Below are 20525 nucleotides of genomic sequence, written 5' to 3'. Positions count from 1 at the left end.
TAAATGACCTTAATTGACCATAATTCATAATATATGCCAGACTATCTATAAAAAGGAAAACAATAAACATACAGTATTAGTTAAACAAAGTGATGTTTCAGTTCGCTTTGCTGACCTTTAACAGACAGTAAGCAAAACGGATCATTTGTTTTAATGATTTAGAAGATATAACGTATCAGAATAAAGTATTTTTTAATGGTTAGGGAGTTGCACTTCTGCCACCACCATGGATTCATCTATACTTTTAAACAGCACCTCTACTTTGGGTTATATAGAGGGATGAAGATTTGAGATGGCAAAGGCTTTGAAAAATGTAAATGCAAATAGTTTCCAGTGGGGTGACGTGATGTTGAGATGAGATGAGAAACTACAATAGCCTCTCCCATTGAACTGACTTGGCAGTGCCTCCATGCGATATCTGTGTAACTAACACCAGTGTTGCAAAGTAACCAAGTATATATTTGAATACAGGACTTTTACTTGTAACAGAGTATTTGTACATTGTGGCGTTGCTACTTTTACCTAAGTATAAATAAATCTGAGTACTTCCATCACTGTTTAACTCCGTATTCAAACAGTTCTTGTGGCCTTACTGAGTCAGAGACTTTACAAGTCAGAGTTTTCCATACGTGGTAACAGATTCAGCATTTGACTGTGTTCCCTCTTCTTTTTATATCATCTTGCAGGCCCAATATGAAAACCCTCCACACATCTATGCTCTGGCAGATAACATGTACAGAAACATGATGATCGACCGTGAGAACCAGTGTGTGATCATCAGGTAAGCCCTCCTCCATTCCACGTTCTGAATTGCTTTGCCTGTCACTCCTAATAACAGTACAACGTGACCTTACCGTGGCCGTCTTTGTGCTGAACCGAGAGTTTATGGTTCTGCATGTCTGTCAAAATGCAGTGGTGGAAAGTAACTTTTTTTTAGTACATTTACTCAAGTACTGTACTTAAGTACAATATTGAGCTACTTATACTTTACTTAAGTATTTTATTTTTTTATACTTTAAACTTCTACTTCACTACATCTCAGAGACATGTTTATACTTTTTACTTTACTGCAATTATTTTACAGCTTTAGTTTACTAGTTACTTTGCAGATTTAGATTATGAATACAAAACAGGCATTAACCACATATCCTAAGAAGCCCCATTGTATACTTCAAGTCAAATTATGAATACAGGACTTTTACTTTTAACAGGGTAACTTGTAACTTTTACTTGAGTAAAACGTCTGAGTACTTCTTCCACCACTGTCAGAATGTAGCCTATAGTGCAGGAAATAGATTGACAGAGCCCCAGGCAGAGACAGGTGAGATGGTAATCAGAGTCAGTGTGTGCTGCTGTTGTTGTCACACATAACATGTGAACTGTTCCTGAACCAGTGAATGTGGTGCTGATGGCCACAGGGGAGGGAGGAGGAGCATGATGCTCACCTAACAGGTTCCACCACATCTCTGGGTACAGCTGACTGGCCACAATGTGGGAATGCTAAAAATGTTGCTACATCAAAATGTACCAAAAGTAAAAGTACATACAAAATCACACTTGTGTGAACTGAGCGGTGGAGGCTGCGTGTGTGTGTGCGTGTGTGTGTGTGTGTGTGTGTGTGCGTGCGCGTGCGTGCGCATTTGTGTGTGTGTATATTTGTGTGTGTGAATGTGAGTGTGAGTGTGCCTGGCCTGAACAGCGCCCCTCCCTTAACATGTGTGGTCAGAAAAGGTATAGCAGGCTACACCACAGGCTACATACAGACAGACACACACACATACATACATACACACACACACGGCCACGCTATGGAGACGGTGTGACCACCGCTCAAAAACAGATCTGCAAGCTCATAGTAGCCAGTTATCCTTTTTTGCAGGTCTATTAAGGCAGTGGTTTCCCAAAGTGGGGACCTGGGACTCCCAGGGGTCCTTGAGGTGGTACTGTTGGGGAAATTATACTAATAAATGCGTTGAATATTATTCTCCAACAGTACCACACGTGCAATCTGAGTTCCCAGAGGTTCTTTTTTTCGCCACGTGAAAAAAAAGGCAAGATATTTTCTGATGGAGCCTAATCTATCTATAAATGCGAGAAGTCTCTGCGTGTGTGTGTGTGTTTGTAATCCGCGTATCTCGAGAACCGTTCGTCCCACCGGCTTCAGATTCGGCACGCGCGTTCCCCGCCGCGGCACGGAGTGCAGTGCCGGGTCTCGACCCGACCCGACGCGCGGTTTTCCCAAACCGGCGCGAAACGTTCGGAATCTCCTTATGCGGGGCTGATTGTTGACATCAGGCTGTTCCGGAGGAAATCGGCGCAAAATCGGTCATTGTGACATCACTGCAGTGCCGGGCGCAAGCGCTGACTCATTGTGACATCACTGCAGTGCCGGGCCTTGCCTCGACCCGACAGATATCTCCGTATATGGGCATAAGACTGAGAACTCCATATATGGGCATATGGGCAGATACAGAGATCTCCATACAGTATATGGGCATACATAGACAGATATCTCCGTATATAGGCATAAAAGGGACACAGACCCTAGACCCGACAGATATCTCCGTATACTGAGAACTCCATATATGGGCATCTTGCCTCGACCCGACAGATATCTCCGTATATGGGCATAAGACTGAGAACTGAAATCGGTGCAAGCGCTGACTCATTGTGAGATTTGTGACATCACCTCATAAAAGGCTCTGACATCACGTACGCCACATGAGTCAACAAAAAATCTCTGTGAGTGTGTATGTATGTATGTAATCCGCGTATCTCGAGAACCGTTCGTCCCACCGGCACGCGCGTTCTCCATATATGGGAATAAAATGAATGCCCGTATGCGGAGCTGATGTCTGACATCAGAGTTTTCCACAACCGGTACTGTGTGTCCAGAGATCTTCATATATGGGCATAAGTGGACAAAGACAAACAGATGGTCAAAACGGGTCCTATGACAACAGGTATATTGGGGTTTGCATTAAAGGGTGGGGCATTCATGGGGTTTGCATTAAAGGGTGGGGCATTCATTCCCTATTTCAAATTCGGCACGCGCGTTCCCCACCGCAGCAGGTAGTGCAGTGCTCGGCCTCGACCCGACCCGATACACGATTTTCTGTAACCAGCACGAAAGGTTCGGATTCTGATGTCTGACATCAGGATTTTCCGGAACTGACACTGTGTCTGCATAGATCTCCATATATGGGCATAAAATGGATGCAGACAGACAGATACAGATATCTCCATAAATGGGCATAAATGGACACAGGCAAACAGATGGTCAAAGATCTCCATATATGGGCATAAAGTGGACGCAGACAGACAGATACAGATATCTCCATATATGGCATAAATGGACACAGGCAAACAGATGGTCAAAACGGGTCCTATGACAACAGGTATAATGGGGTTTGCATTAAGTTTGTCTCCTCCTCCATCTGTTTGTCTGTGTCCCTTTATTCCCATTATGGAGATCTCTGTATCTGTCTGTGCCTCCGACTGTGTTGCAGACACAGTGCCGGTTCCCCCTTTAATGCAAACCCCATTATACCTATTGTCATAGGACCCATTTTGACCATCTGTTTGAAAAAGCGACAGAGATCTCATATATGGGCATAAAATGGACGCAGATAAACAGATATCTCCATATGGCATATATGGGCATACAATGGACGCAGAATCACAAAGTTCTCCATATACGGGCATAAAAGGGACACAGACAGACATATACAGAGATCTCCATATATGGGCATAAAATGGACGCAGATAGACAGATATCTCCATATATGGGCATATAATGGACCCAGAACTATAACTGCAGTGATCTCTATATGGACATAAAATGGACGCCGACAGACAGACAGATACAGATATCTCCATATATGGGCATAAATGGACACAGGCAGACAGATGGTCAAAACAGGTCCTATGAAAACAGGTATAATGGGGTTTGCATTAAAGGGCGGGGCATTCATTCCCTATTTACATTGTTCCGAGTTGGCCAGGTCGCCGACTAGACGCTGGGCCGCCCGAAGGGCGGCCCAGCTTCTAGTCTATCTATAAATGCGAGAAGTCTCTGCGTGTGTGTGTGTGTGTGTGTTTGTAATCCGCGTATCTCGAGAACCGTTCGTCCCACCGGCTTCAGATTCGGCACGCGCGTTCCCCGCCGCGGCACGGAGTGCAGTGCCGGGTCTCGACCCGACCCGACGCGCGGTTTTCCCGAACCGGCGCGAAACGTTCGGAATCTCCTTATGCGGGGTTGATTGTTGACATCAGGCTGTTTCTGAGGAAATCGGCGAAAGCTCTGACTCATTGTGACATCACTTCATAAAAGGCTCTGACATCACGTACGCCACATGAGTCAACAAAAAATCTCTGTGAGTGTGTATGTATGTAGGTAATCCACGTATCTCGAGAACCGTTCGTCCCACGGGCACGCGCGTTCTCCATATGGGCATAAAATGAATGCCCCCATATGAGAACCGTTCGTCCCACGGGCACGCGCGTTCCGTCCCACGGGCACGCGCGTTCTCCATATATGGGCATAAAATGAATGCCCCCATATATGGGCATAAAATGGATAAAGGGACACAGACAGACAGATTCAGAGATCTCCGAGAACCGTTCGTCCCACGGGCACGCGCGTTCCGTCCCACGGGCACGCGCGTTCTCCATATATGGGCATAAAATGAATGCCCCCATATATGGCCACGGCACGGAGTGCAGTGCCGGGTCTCGACCCGACCCGACGCGCGGTTTTCCCAAACCGGCGCGAAACGTTCGGAATCTCCTTATGCGGGGTTGATTGTTGACATCAGGCTGTTTCTGAGGAAATCGGCGAAAGCTGCGCGGCACGGAGTGCAGTGCCGGGTCTCGACCCGACCCGACGCGCGGTTTTCCCAAACCGGCGCGAAACGTTCGGAATCTCCTTATGCGGGGTTGATTGTTGACATCAGGCTGTTTCTGAGGAAATCGGCGAAAGCTCTGACTCATTGTGACATCACTTCATAAAAGGCTCTGACATCACGTACGCCACATGAGTCAACAAAAAATCTCTGTGAGTGTGTATGTATGTAGGTAATCCACGTATCTCGAGAACCGTTCGTCCCACGGGCACGCGCGTTCTCCATATGGGCATAAAATGAATGCCCCCATATGAGAACCGTTCGTCCCACGGGCACGCGCGTTCCGTCCCACGGGCACGCGCGTTCTCCATATATGGGCATAAAATGAATGCCCCCATATATGGGCATAAAATGGATAAAGGGACACAGACAGACAGATTCAGAGATCTCCGAGAACCGTTCGTCCCACGGGCACGCGCGTTCCGTCCCACGGGCACGCGCGTTCTCCATATATGGGCATAAAATGAATGCCCCCATATATGGCCACGGCACGGAGTGCAGTGCCGGGTCTCGACCCGACCCGACGCGCGGTTTTCCCAAACCGGCGCGAAACGTTCGGAATCTCCTTATGCGGGGTTGATTGTTGACATCAGGCTGTTTCTGAGGAAATCGGCGAAAGCTCTGACTCATTGTGACATCACTTCATAAAAGGCTCTGACATCACGTACGCCACATGAGTCAACAAAAAATCTCTGTGAGTGTGTATGTATGTAGGTAATCCACGTATCTCGAGAACCGTTCGTCCCACGGGCACGCGCGTTCTCCATATGGGCATAAAATGAATGCCCCCATATGAGAACCGTTCGTCCCACGGGCACGCGCGTTCCGTCCCACGGGCACGCGCGTTCTCCATATATGGGCATAAAATGAATGCCCCCATATATGGGCATAAAATGGATAAAGGGACACAGACAGACAGATTCAGAGATCTCCGAGAACCGTTCGTCCCACGGGCACGCGCGTTCCGTCCCACGGGCACGCGCGTTCTCCATATATGGGCATAAAATGAATGCCCCCATATATGGCCACGGCACGGAGTGCAGTGCCGGGTCTCGACCCGACCCGACGCGCGGTTTTCCCAAACCGGCGCGAAACGTTCGGAATCTCCTTATGCGGGGTTGATTGTTGACATCAGGCTGTTTCTGAGGAAATCGGCGAAAGCTCTGACTCATTGTGACATCACTTCATAAAAGGCTCTGACATCACGTACGCCACATGAGTCAACAAAAAATCTCTGTGAGTGTGTATGTATGTAGGTAATCCACGTATCTCGAGAACCGTTCGTCCCACGGGCACGCGCGTTCTCCATATGGGCATAAAATGAATGCCCCCATATGAGAACCGTTCGTCCCACGGGCACGCGCGTTCCGTCCCACGGGCACGCGCGTTCTCCATATATGGGCATAAAATGAATGCCCCCATATATGGGCATAAAATGGATAAAGGGACACAGACAGACAGATTCAGAGATCTCCGAGAACCGTTCGTCCCACGGGCACGCGCGTTCCGTCCCACGGGCACGCGCGTTCTCCATATATGGGCATAAAATGAATGCCCCCATATATGGGCATAAAATGGATAAAGGGACACAGACAGACAGATTCAGAGATCTCCATATATGGGCGTGAAATGGACGCAAATAGACAGATATCTCCATATATGGGCATATATGGGCAGACGTACGCCACATGAGTCAACAAAAAATCTCTGAGTGTGTATGTATGTAGGTAATCCGCGTATCTCGAGAACCGTTCGTCCCACGGGCACGCGCGTTCTCCATATATGGGCATAAAATGAATGCCCCCATATGAGAACCGTTCGTCCCACGGGCACGCGCGTTCTCCATATATGGGCATAAAATGAATGCCCCCATATATGGGCATAAAATGGATAAAGGGACACAGACAGACAGATTCAGAGATCTCATACGGCATAAAGGGACACAGACAGACACACAGACAGACGGATACAGAGATCTCCATAAATGGGCATAAAATGGACGCAAATGGCATATATGGGCATAAAATTTTAGCAGAATCACAAAGATCTCCATATACGGGCATAAAGGGACACAGACAGACAGATTCAGAGATCTCCATATATGGGCGTGAAATGGACGCAAATAGACAGATATCTCCATATATGGGCATATATGGGCATAAAATGGACCCAGAACTATATCTGCAGTGATCTCCATATATGGACATAAAATGGACGCTGACAGACAGACAGATAACAGATATCTCCATATATGGGCATAAATGGACACAGGCAAACAGATGGTCAAAACGGGTCCTATGACAACAGGTATAATGGGGTTTGCATTAAAGGGCGGGGCATTCATTCCCTATTTACGTTGTTCCGAGTTGGCCAGGTCGCCGACTAGACGCTCCATATATGGGCATATGGGCATAAAATGGACTCAGAACTATATCTGCAGTGATCTCCATATATGGACATAAAATGGACGCCGACAGACAGACAGATACAGATATCTCCATATATGGGCATAAATGGACACAGGCAAACAGATGGTCAAAACGGGTCCTATGACAACAGGTATAATGGGGTTTGCATTAAAGGGCGGGGCATTCATTCCCTATTTACATCGTTCCCGAGTTGGCCAGGTCACCGACTAGACGCTGGGCCGCCCGAAGGGCGGCCCAGCTTCTAGTACATACTAAATTTGGGGTCCTTGGCCTAAGTTTGAGAACCACTGAATTGAATGGTTAAATGATAAATGAACGTGTAGGATTGTACTGTGCATAGTGGCTGGTTGTGGACTCACTGTGTTGGGAGGATGTGAGGGGGAAACCAATCCTAACTTCTATTTCTGAGATGCTTCCTGACTCCACAAAACAGGAAGAACACCTGGAGATGGTTAAGAATCGCTTTTTCACTGTGTTTTAGGGAGAGCTGGGTATTTGTTTTCTTTTCTTTAAGTCTACTTTTCCTCTTACCTCTCATTTTTATGAGCAGCGGTCATCAAGCAGTCTGGTCAGATGGGCGAGGGAAATGTCGATCCAGTGTTGATTTTTCTGGAGCTTATAGCTGACGCAATGCGTTTCACAGGAGCGAGCTTTGTAGGGAAAAGTGTGGAGTCATGTTTTGGGCTTTTATCCTATGGGCCAGTCACCTGAGCGTGATGGTTACTGTAATGCTTACCTCATGATGAATGACCCCTGGTTCAGCACTTTCCCCACTGTTGTTTGGCCCAGCGAGCAGTTGCTAGTTCAGTTTCCCCACATAAAGGCATACAAGTGGATTTGTGATCAAACCAGATCTGCAAACAAAGGCATGGAAGTGGTTTTGTGATGACCCAGATGAGCTGACAGAGGCCTCCGTGAAATTGCTGTCCCAGGCAGTGTGGTCAACATCACACCGTGTTCGACCTTTACTGGTTATTAAGAAAACGTGTGAATCAAGACTCGGGTCAATGCAACATCCCCCTGAACTCAAAGGCTTGAATCATTCAAGATGGCCATATGGTCGTCCTGACTTACTGCTGCCTTTGCCCTTCTACATGAATAGAAAAGGGTGTTAAACCAGACGCCGTTGCCGCATTGGGCATTAGATTGTACGCCAACGTCTCTGCCATAGTACTGTCTACATGCCATAACTCCAATACAATAGATATTCCTGAGTCATATACTGTATAAGTACCTGGAGAGTGGAGACTAAAACAGTTTTGATCTGCTGTTATAACCCTTACTCTTACTATCTATGTAAGATAGGGTATTTTGGTACTGTATAATAACTAATATTTTTAATTTAACCAAGTATCCTGTATCACCACATAAGTACTACATGTCTGGCATTTGAAGTGCAGCTTGCCCTGTCAAATATGGTGGCCGTGTTGACCCATATCACAAGTAGTGGCCAATCTACATGTATACTGTATATCTATTATACTGTATGTATGAAACGCTAAGTAGTTGGGGCCCACTTCTCCTATTATATGTTATGCATCTGTTCTATGTACAGACAATACAAGTTAAAAAACAACACACACACACACACACACTGAGGTACGGTTGCTCAGTGGTTAGTACTGTTGCAGTAAGGTCTTGGGTTTGAATCCCACTGGGCTGTCCGGGGCCTTTCTGTGAGGAGTAAACGTGACTCCCATGTTTGCTCCTGGGAGTCACTGTCTTTCATGAAAAGGCACTGGCAAGAGAGAGAGCAGGTCCCAGGGCGCTGTAGGTTAGGCTTAAATGCAGCAGTCAATTTCCGGGTATGTGTGAACTGTGAATGTAGGCCGACTTGGCAAATAAATACACTCAACACTTAAATAAACACTCTCTTCCAGGCTGAGGTGCCTTTGTTGTTTAGTTCTTTGTGTGGCCTGCCCTGCACTGATAAAATCGATAGTTTTTTTCTCGTGTCAGGAAATATGACAATAATCAAGTATTCCCATTCTCATGTTCACATCTGTTTCTGCTTGGGTTGTGAAATTGGACTTTAAACAAAGATGTTAACACGTAACTCATAATATAGCTCACGTGCAAAAATAAACACACCACAACTTTGTAGTGGGGCTCTTGGAAGGGACCTGTACATGTGAACATACATGCACATTTATATACTTTAATTTCCTTGGACCACATGATACCTCAGATTATAAACTGCCAGTGCTGGAAGTCACTTTTCAATATGCATATCGCTCATATAGATGATGCAAGTAATGATTAATCGAAGTTAATTACACAACCTCTCTGTATTCCACACATTGTGGTTTAACTTATTACCATGTTTGGGCAATAAATCTTATGAGGAAGTTGACAATGTATTTAGCATCTGAATGCTACAATAATGGGACTAGTCCCCTCAGGAGACTCAAAATAGGATGTGATTCAAATTCCAGCCACAGCATGAACAGAAAAACAAAACAAAACAATAACTTCATTCCAGCTGCATTGCCACTGTTTGCACATGGAACTCAGGAGGTTTCTCTGACAATGAAAGCCTGAGACAAAAGATGAATAGAGAATAACCCATTGTGTCGACAGCTTCTACCTGGAAATGTTGCGTAATGAGAGTATGATAGTATAGTGAGACTTGTTGTATAACACACTGGTTCTCAATGTCAGGTTCAGCTGTAACTGATGCATTACCAAATATGTTTACTCACTTTGTTTTTCTATAATATATAATACCCATAGAGGTTATTTTATGTTTTGTTTTTCTACTTAAATTAGTTTTTAGAACTTCTGTAAACTAGGATTGTTACTGAAAACACTAGATTATCCACAATGTAAAAACAAAAATCCTTTGAGAAAAATGTAATTAGTTGTCTCTCCCTCTCTCCCCCCCTTCTGCCTCCCCCCCCCCTCTCGCGGCTCTTTAGCCTTTGTAAAGTGTCTTGAGATAACTTGTTATGATTTGACACTCTAATAAAATTGAATTGAATTGAATTGAATTAACTCTGGAGAGTACTCTGAGAGTTAAATTAATACTGAGGATGTTACAGTGTAGATTGGGGTTCCAGATGGAATGGGCTCTGGTAACCTTTTACTGTGCAGCTGTGGTTTCTCAGAGAGCCATTACCAACCTGACGCTCCTTCAGGAGTCAGGACAGAATAAAAAAAATAGATCTGCAAGCTTCTAATGATTTTAAAATAAAATAAATAAAAAAGCCTAATTAGAATAGATTTAGCTGTTTTTGTGACCTTTATGCTGGGTGTGTTGCAACCAATCACAATCGCAGCTTGACCGTCCTGTCCTCTCTGGCTTTGAGATCTATCTACTTGCTTTAGCAACTACACTGCAAGATACTGTGCCCCACGAGGCAGAAAGGGAGCTAGTAGCATTGCCAAAACATGTGTTATGTTACTGCATTGCCTATTTCTCACCTCAAATGTTTTCAGATACACATTTGATCAAACTGTATAAGTTTAAAACAAGAACGCACCGGCCTGACGTCATCTTGAATTAGACTGCTGTTAATTAAGTAGCAGCTCTGTAGTCGTCTGTACTGTAGTTGTCTCCATAATGAATCAGCTGTGTGTGGAGGAACATTGAGTTATGGAAATCACAGGTGAATGAAATCATGATTCGTGATTTTATTGGATGAAATTGCCCTAGACCTGCTAATGCATTACGTTTTTTGTATGACATGAAGTAATTGAGATTGGACTTTTTGGGGACTTTTGACATAGATATACATATAAAAACATAGATTTTCTTTCAATTGTTTTGACATATTGTTCCATCTCCACTATGACCACGGATATGCTCTAAAAGTGTGGAAAAAGAAATATGTATATTTTTATTAAAGCTCGTCTTTAAAACATCAGTAATTGCTTGGTGGTCTATTAAATCAGGATAGGCATTGGACCCAAAACTGTGGCATGGGTCAGGCTCTAGCGGTTTCTCAGAGAGGCATTACCAACCTGACGACCATTCAAGACACAGAATACAGTTTACAGTTTACAGTTTAGGCATTTAGCAGATGCTTTTAATCCAAAGCGACTTACAATAAGCAGATAACATCACAATAATAAACAAGATAATATGTCAGTACATCATCAACAATATAACAAATGCAAATGGATATCTATCTAGAAAAAACACAATATAATCAAAGTTCTAAAAACCTAAAAACAAAAACAAATGCTAACTGGCTTCATGTAAGGTCATTGATTTTTTCTGTAGTGCTAAGGGTTTAGGTGGAGTCTGAAAAGGTGAGTCTTCAGTCCACGGCGAAAGCTAGCGAGTGAGTCCGTTGTTCTAAGAATAAAAACACACTGCACTGACATCCACTTTCCAAACCACATTATGTGAAATTAACTAGCACCCTGGCAAAGTGAAAGGGAAGGAAGAAAAAGACATGTGTAGGCTGAGCAGAGACAGAAAAAGAAAAGAAACTAAATGTGACAAAGCATGTTGAATGTTATGACTGGCGTACAGCATCCCTCCTCCTAGATAGATTTAACTTGTTTTGTTTCTGAGGTGGGATTTGCTTACATGAGCCAAAAAATACTTTAGCCTTAACACGGGAAGTGGAGTTTCTGCATATGCAGTCAGAAGCTGGGATTTCACCTAGTTTTGCAAATAGCTTTTTCATCAAATGGGAAATGATGTGAATTATGATGAAGTCATGAGTACAGTCTGAGCTAGTGAAGTTGATGTAAAAAGACGTAAAATACAACAGTGTGAGTTATTAGTGTGGTTGCCCCTGTAGGTCAACCAGACTATAGTACTTGTCCGATTTAATTCCATCTTCCACTCTTTCTATTTGGGTTATACAAATGTTTAACCAATGAAAAGTATTTACCAGAGCATGTGACTAAATAACAACTACATTGGCTCCATTGGGACACAGGTTATTTTTGCGATTTCCACTCGAGAGCGACGAGTTGCTCCTTGACCATATTATGGTCTGGCTAAGCTGCCAGGCACACCTCAAAATTAACTTCTAATGTACAGTATGCAAATGTTACAAACAATACAACTGTGAGCAAGCCATCTACTACAGTACTTATTATGAACTGAACTCAGCCGTTAGATTACCTGCTTTACAAAGCATGCATGGAAGAAGTCAGTTCCTGTTAGGAATGTTAAAATGGACAACATAAGTGAATTAGCAACAATACAGTATGTGCAAGTTTCTGTGCCAGGCATGCTGGTTCCAGTGTTTTATAAACGGCCAACCTCATAGAGTTTTACATGCAACAGTGTAGCTGGTGTGCCCTGAATGGCACAACCACTACTAATTTAATTTCCACCATTGACCAAATGTATCCAAGTACATTTACTGTATTTATTTACTAGTACTGTAAGTATAATTTTGATATACTGTTCCTTTATTTGAGTATTTCCATTTTTGATACGTTTTACTTCTCTGCTACAGTGCATGCCTAACTTTTTTTGGCAGCTTTAGTTACGAGTTACTTCGCAGATTTGGATTATTTTTACAAAACATTAACCACGCAAATCCTATTTTTTACTTTGGCTATTCAAAGATAGCCGCTCTACAAGCTCACAACTCGTCGCGATGAGCTTGCAGATCGGCTATTTTTGTAACGTTTGACAAATGTTGAAAAAAATATATATTTTATTTTGTATTGTATTGTATTGTACTTTTGTACTTTTACACAAGTACTATATAAGTTTGAATACAGTACTTTTACTTGTAACGCAGTATTCCTACATTGTTTATTGCTACAGTATTTTACTTACAAAAAAAATAAAAAGAGCATTTGGTCAGTGGCACTGCTCTGGGTCAAAACAACCTAGCGTTGGGAGAAGAACAACCAAAGTCTTCTCACTACAGAACAGGAAAACAATGGCACTAGATTGGTGATGTTCACTGGATCCCATGCTGTCAATACTTGCTTCAAGAGCATTTTCTCCATCTAGTGTTGTGTGATATGACTTGAATCAATGTTATTTAACCTTGATTACGACCATTAAAGCTCACTGTGTGGCACGTTGCGACACTTGGTAAACTTGTAAATAGTTTTCACTCTTTGACCTACAAACTACGAAGTATATACGGCGGTTCAATCAGTTAAGCGAGTGTTGGCAAACGATGGTGTCGGATTAGGCATCAAGGAGACCGGTTCTTAAAACTCTCTGGGTGTGTTTGTTTTCCAGTGGGGAGAGTGGCGCAGGGAAAACGGTGGCAGCTAAATACATCATGGGCTACGTCTCCAGAGTGTCCGGAGGAGGACCTCGAGTACAGGTGAGAAGAACACAATGTAAAAGTGTGTGTGTGTGTGTGTGTGTGTGTGTGTGTGTGTGTGTGTGTGTGTGTGTGTGTGTGTGTGTGTGCGTGTGCGTGTGAGAGGGAGCATGCTTACAACATTGTGAGTGAGCTTGTAGATGACTATTTTCAGCGTTTGGCATAGGGATAAAAAATGGAAAAAAGAAACTAAACGGAACGGAAACTGGACATTCTGCATAATGAGTACTTTCTACTTTTGGTACTTTAAGTACATTTTGTACTTTTACTCAAGTAAATTTTTGAATTTCTGGATTTTTACTTGTAAGGGTGCCCTCACACCAAAATACCTATGAGAGTGGAATCTGCGTTCCGCCAATGCTTTTCAATGAGAGTGAAGCGGTTTCATGCCAGCAGAGGATTTCTGCAAAAAACGCTCCCTTCTCATTGAAATGCATTGGCGGAACGCGGATTCCACTCTATTTCTCTATTTCTACATGGGGCAGCATTTAAAATGCTTATCAAAAACAACAGCTGCACCCCACCACAACCAATTTGTCTGGGCTGACTAAAACATCCATAAAAAAAGAGAGTATTATTCTATAATCTGACTACCATCTGCATTTTTTTCTGTTAAAACAAAAACAAAATTAAGCTTGGTAGCAATAAAATAATTAATTTGAGAGTGACTAACATTTAAAAAGCCCAAGTTCACGGTCATCAGTCCCTTCATATATAGGCATTAAGCCTGTTGCTCCATCTTCTAATTATATTGACAGTATGATTACGTTGACACCTCTTGACAGGCTTAGGACAAACGGTGTTAACACAATAAGATCCAATAAACAGCTAGTGGGACACATGGTCATACAATAATACTTTATTTATAAATGTCTACACACTGCAATGTGAAATGTTTTGTGACTTCTGGTAGATTTTGATTGGATTATATCAGTGACAGATTCATTGCCATGTGTGATGTGTGGACAGACCGGCATATAGTCAGAGCGAGACTTGAAACAATCCCAAATGTTTTAGTTAGGTAAAAGTATCATTACTGCAATGTAGACATACTCTGTTACAAGTCCGGAATTACAACATTTGCCTCTGAAACGTAGTGGAGTAGAAGTAAACGTATTGAATATTGGAAATACTCAAGTAAAATACGAATACCTCAGAATTGTACTGTACTTGAGAGTGAATGTACTTAGTTACCGTACTACTGCCTATTATTATGGGGCCTCTTCTTGCACCCTGCTCACCCAACCCCCTCAGCAGCCATCTGGCACCTTACCCATCAGCAGATGTCCTGTGCAGAAGCCACCCCTCTCCTCCAGATTCAGACATAAGACTATATAGGCCTTACTATTTCCAGTGTGTATGGATCAGACGTGGATTAGGAAAAGGCCTCCAGTCTGATGACTGTTAGTCATTGTCAGCTAGAGTTAGTTTTCCACCCGGAGAATATTACACATGGCTTATGGTTCAAAGTCAATATTGCAGCTCATGGTCTAAATCAGGGGTCTTCCAACGTTTTTCAGGCCAAAGACCACTTAGCTGAGAGATAGATGAAGCCGGTAGCCCCCACTACATGATATTGGATTCATGTGTGTATTTTCAGACATTTAACCATGTAAAACCTTAGTAAACTTGACCTTTGACTCTGTACTTGGTCTGCTCTTTTTTTTTCCTTGTACACCAAACCTGTTTTCGGTGAAGACTGAAAATAGACGATTTACAAGCTCACAACGCAAGCTGTTGTGAGCTTGTAGGTCTACTATTTTTGGCTAATGTTCCCCCCAGAATAAGGATTTGAGGGTTCAAGTGGTTAGAGTAAAAATAATAATAATAATAATAAAGTCCCTATCACACAAAGATTTGGTGGCCCTTCAGTATCACATTCATCTCCACATCCAGAAATCATATTCATATTCATCATTTAAAGATTCCTCGGTGTGATAATAATACTGGGGTAAAGTAAATAATGTGTGTGTTTCTAAAGCACATTATCAAAATGTCCTTTTAGTAAGAAATGTATGTCTATGGTTTGATTAAACCTGAACCTTCTGACCCTTTGTCTCTTCTTAAGACGTTATTAATAGTACCTAAGTATGATGATCCATGCCATTTTTGCCAGGGCTGTTTCTGGACAGTTTACGGCTACGCTTTACTGTAAAAATAGTTCCTATACTGTAAAAATAGTTCCCAAGTTGAACTGCGCTACTTCTGTTTTCCTTTCCTAAAGGACAAAAGTTCAGGAATGCAAAAGATTCCAGGAAATACTACCAGCCCACTTCTGTGTACAATAATGGAAGGGAGAATAGAATATCACAGTCAGTGCTGATTTAAAACTCATGTGTTTCTGACATGCAGATGGCTCATGGGAAAGATAATGTCCTCCAGACGTGTGTGTGTGTGTGTGTGTGTGTGTGTGTGTGTGTGTGTGTGTGTGTGTGTGTGTGTGTGTGTGTGCGTGCGCGTGTGCGTGTGTGTGTGTGTGTGCGTGTGTGTGTGTGTGTGTGTGTGTGTGTCCGTCCATTCATGTCTGTTTGTGAGAAGTTCCAGACATGTTGTGTACACATGGACCTGCCGTGAAGGGGGTGTAGTGTGTCTGTCTGCCTGTACATCACCTAATAGTAGGGCTGCCAATATAATTTCAGTATCACAATAGTATTAGGATTATTTCAAACTTTTGCCTTGATTACGATAATTATTATATAACATTTATAAAAAAAAAACGCACCTCGTGATGCTTTGTGAGATATTATAGATAAGCTATGTAAACTATTTTTTGCACGCCACCATTGTACAACCAATTTTTTGTCGATACTTTGAAAATAATAACCTTGCTATTCAATTGAGATGCAAATGATTCAATTGAGAAGCGATATTTTTGGTTGATGGCCCAGCTCTACCTAATAGTCACTGAAGCTAATGTCTCACCTTCTACGTCTGTCCCCACACAGCATGTCAAAGACATCATCCTACAATCCAACCCCTTGTTAGAGGCCTTCGGCAACGCCAAGACATTGAGGAACAACAACTCCAGCAGATTTGTAAGTTTTTTTTTTCTTATTTTACTTTTGTGCTTCCTTCCTTCTTCCTTTTTTATTTATGTTTTTACTGTTTGGGAATTGGGCCTTGACTTTTGCCCTAGCCCGATTTGAAACGGTTTTGTTGAGAACCAAAACAATCATAAGAATGTTCACTTCAAATAGAATGAAAGGAGAGGGAAAGAAGGGAGAGAATACTGTAGTAAGTTACAGAAGTGTTTTTTTCCTCTGGGGATCCACATTTTGAACATGATTTTATCACAAAGCTTATTCAAAGTATTAACTTTCCACCTGGTGTAACTATTTTGGGCATGTCATTATAGGTGAAATAAAGAATTTAAAACGTACCGACGTACTTAACCACTTAAATTTTAATTCTCAATTTATTTCCAAAATAACAAAATAGCAGATCTACAAAGCTCACAACACGTCGCATCATGACGTGTTGTGAACTTGTAGATCGTCTATTTCTGCTACTTTTGCACAACACCAAGTTACAATTAAGTAGAGCATGAATTTATGGAGAAAACAACTTTCAAAAAGTTTAAATACGTAGATACAAAGTTTCTGCCCGATAGTGAGGATATACAGTACAGTCTTAAGTGGTTAAGCAAGGGACATGTAAAGACCATGTGCTATCAACACCACCAGTAGCTTCATGTTAAATTATAAATATGAAGTCACATTATATTGCTTCAGCTGCTTTACTCAAAGACAGATCTACAGCATTGCTACATACTTAACTCAAAAACAACTTTTGTGACCTAGCTTTGGCTTCGAGCCCAGACTTTGGAAAAACAGCATTTACACTTTAAGTTTTCCCCTTTTTTTTTTCTTAGCTCTGGACTTTGTGAATGATGTGGGCCCTGGTTAACCAGAATAGTGCTGTAAGGACACGGTGTACACAAAGAGTGGGCAGCACACTCCAGAGCCGCTGAGGCACATACTCCACTGCTTACAAAGGGAGTTGGTTAGGTTAGCGCTGACATAGAATTAAGGGCAAACATTATATTGCTGAGAATTTACCTTGTCAGGATTTACACAACACATCTTAGTGCTTTTTTTGTCTTGTCAGGGAAATAAATCAAGTTTGCTTTTCTTTCTTAAATATCAACAAATCGATACGAAGCGAATATGAAGGTATTTTTTATAAACAACAACTCACAACCAACTGTGGCCCAGCCCTAGTTTGGGGTTTCATCTTCCACACTCTCATCCTCCAGGGAAAATACTTTGAGATCCAGTTCAGCACCGGTGGAGAAGTAGACGGAGGAAAGATCTCCAACTTTCTACTGGAGAAATCCCGCGTTGTCATGAGGAATCAAGGAGAGAGGAGTTTCCATATATTCTATCAGGTGAGGCATTGTGGCTGTGGAACAGTGGTGGAAGAAGTAATTTGATCATTTACTTCAGTAAATGTAGCCAGGAGCGTTACTAGGGCCCAAGGTGGAGGGGCCTTAACTATTTAATCTTTAGCTATTGAAAAATAGCAGATATACAAGTTCACAGCGCAGCACTGAGTGCAGCGCTGCGAGCTTGTAGATCTGCTATTTTTGAAAAGTCGTGAAAATGGGTGCAAATCTTTGAATATATGTATTTTCTAAGAAAACATTTGTAACTCAAATGTTGCTTCTGGGGGGTCCCTGTAACTAAATATTTTGAGATGGGGGTCCGTGGCCAAATACATATAATTTTTGGGGTCCTTCACATGAAAAAGTTTGAGCACCACTGACATAGAAACATATGTTTTAAAAAAAAAACCTTAGAAGGATTTGACGTTCAAAGACTTGCACAAATTTTCAAGATTTTTTCAAAAATAGCAGATTTACAAGCTTGCAGCGCACCGCGCTGTGAGCTTGTATATCTGCTGTTTTTAAATGTTTCACGAAATAATGCATAATAACGCGTTCCTAGTCTAAATGGGTCAAACCCCCTCCCCCTATGCAGTGAATCCTTGTACCCAGGGCCCAGAATTTGGTGCGACACCCCTGAATGTAGCAATACCACAATGTAGAAATGCTCTGTTACATTTAAACAGCCTGTATTAAAAATGTTACTTGAGTAAAGGTACACTGGTGTAGAAACATGGACATCTGTGACATAATAACACATCCACGAACAATCTAAACATGAACCCTATCTTAACAACAAACAAATATCACTTGAACTCTTTAATAGCGCAACCGATTTCTCTCTACACCAGCACAGAAAGTAAACAGTTTCCCATCACGCCTTGCCGGTGTATTCAGCCTGCCAACTTACTGTAAAGGAACCTACTACCTGCATACAGCATAGGTCACAACACTTAACTACTTTCACTTAAAAGCTATTCATGCATTGTGAGCAGAAGTAGGTAGGGTTGTTCGATTAATCGATTTTTAATCGTAACCCGTTTTTTTTCCTTTGGACGATTTAAAAAAATGGAAATCGTAAAATCGATTTTCACTTTAATTAGGGAAATTCTTACTCATTGGAGCCTTGCACGCGCAAAAAGTACACAGCCCCGTCCTCCTAAAGCAGGACGACAAGGTCCGACACCAAATTAATACTACTTTCTATCTGATGTGTAATTTCTTTGATGCGCGTTTAGCGCACGTCAGACTGAGCAGAGTTCACCACCGCACTGCGCTCACTCGCGATGGTTCAAGCAGCAAACAGAACAAAACGCTGCTGAGCTGGTAAACTTACTTACTTGTTGTAGTTTGAAAGAAGCATTCTGTGTTACCCACCTACTGACTGTAGTCTACTCCTACTGTCCCTGTCACTGTGTTAATTTTGCGTCGGGAAGCGAAGCGCTTCGCCTCCGTTTACAATCAGTCAACATCTCCGTGCATGAGTGGTGCAGGGCAGGGGCGTAGCCAGGAATTACATTTTGGTAGGCGAAATGCCTACCAAAATGCCTCACCAGCCTCCAAGAGCTGGCTTGTTTTGGCTGTTTTGTCACTCACTATTGATAATGAAACACTAAGGACGCTAAGTTGTATGTGATTGTTGCACAACTAAAGTTATTATTATTAATACCCTTATTGTTTTATTGCATTTTGCTATTTGGCTATATAAAAAAAAACAAAAAATGAAACAATAATGAAAAAAAAAATCATTTCCTTGCATTTTTTAAATGAAAACAAAATAGTTGAAACAATGTATTATTCTTTTAACAAAAAATCGAAATCGAAATCGAAAATCGGGATTTCAGAGAAAATAATCGAGATTTTATTTTTTGGCCATATCGAACAACCCTAGAAGTAGGGCATTAATTTATGAACAAACAAACAACAAGTTAAAATATGCAGATACAAGGTTTCTGCCCGACAGCATCGATGTGCCGTTTGGCTCCTGAAATTCGGGAGGAACAGCTTGACCATCGTTTAAGAGCTGAATGATGGTCAAGCTGTTACTTTCTGAACAACTCGGTGTCCCTGGCAGGGATGCGATTGCTCATCCTTCCCATTACAGAACTTCCGTCACATGCAGAGTGGAATGTCTGGAATAGACATTTCCCATTAGAATGGGACAAAATGGGTACAAATAGGGAAATAATGTGACTTTCAGTGGCTTTTTTTATTTTATTTCTTTTTGGGGCTTTTATGGCTTTATTATTGATGGGACAGTAGGCTGACAGGAAATGGGGAGAGAGATGGGGAGTGACACACGGCAAAGGCCGTTGGGATCAGGACTTGAACCCACAACACGCTGTCAAGCTACATTGTAGACTAGGTGCCCAGACCGCTATACCAGTGGTCCGGGCCTTTCAGTGGCTTTTTACACATTATTATTTCATGTATATCTTTTTTTATTTCAATAAATGAATAATGGAGGAGACCAGCTATGGTTACAAATCAAAGCATTTGTGCTTTATTTTGGTCTAGGTAAAGAGGGGCTTCAAGGGCTAATTATTTATAG

At 42.3% G+C, this 20525-nt stretch overlaps 1 protein-coding gene across 2 annotated transcripts in view; it reads left to right on the top strand.

Moving 5' to 3' along the window:
* The window catches only part of myo1ea (myosin IEa), an 89287-nt gene that overhangs the window by 28666 nt on the left and 40096 nt on the right, over nucleotides 1-20525 (top strand). For both annotated transcript variants that reach the window (XM_080730561.1, XM_080730560.1), the window contains exons 4-7: nucleotides 687-781; nucleotides 13503-13590; nucleotides 16536-16625; nucleotides 17846-17977. In XM_080730561.1, the coding sequence (XP_080586687.1) occupies nucleotides 687-781; nucleotides 13503-13590; nucleotides 16536-16625; nucleotides 17846-17977 (405 nt within the window). The remainder of the gene's footprint in view (nucleotides 1-686; nucleotides 782-13502; nucleotides 13591-16535; nucleotides 16626-17845; nucleotides 17978-20525) is intronic.

This window comes from Nannobrachium achirus (assembly GCF_963921795.1).
Source record: "Nannobrachium achirus genome assembly, chromosome: 7".
NCBI classification, from domain to species: Eukaryota; Metazoa; Chordata; class Actinopteri; order Myctophiformes; family Myctophidae; genus Nannobrachium; species Nannobrachium achirus.
Note: the sequence above shows the minus strand (reverse complement) of the source record. Positions and strands in the feature narration are given on the sequence as shown.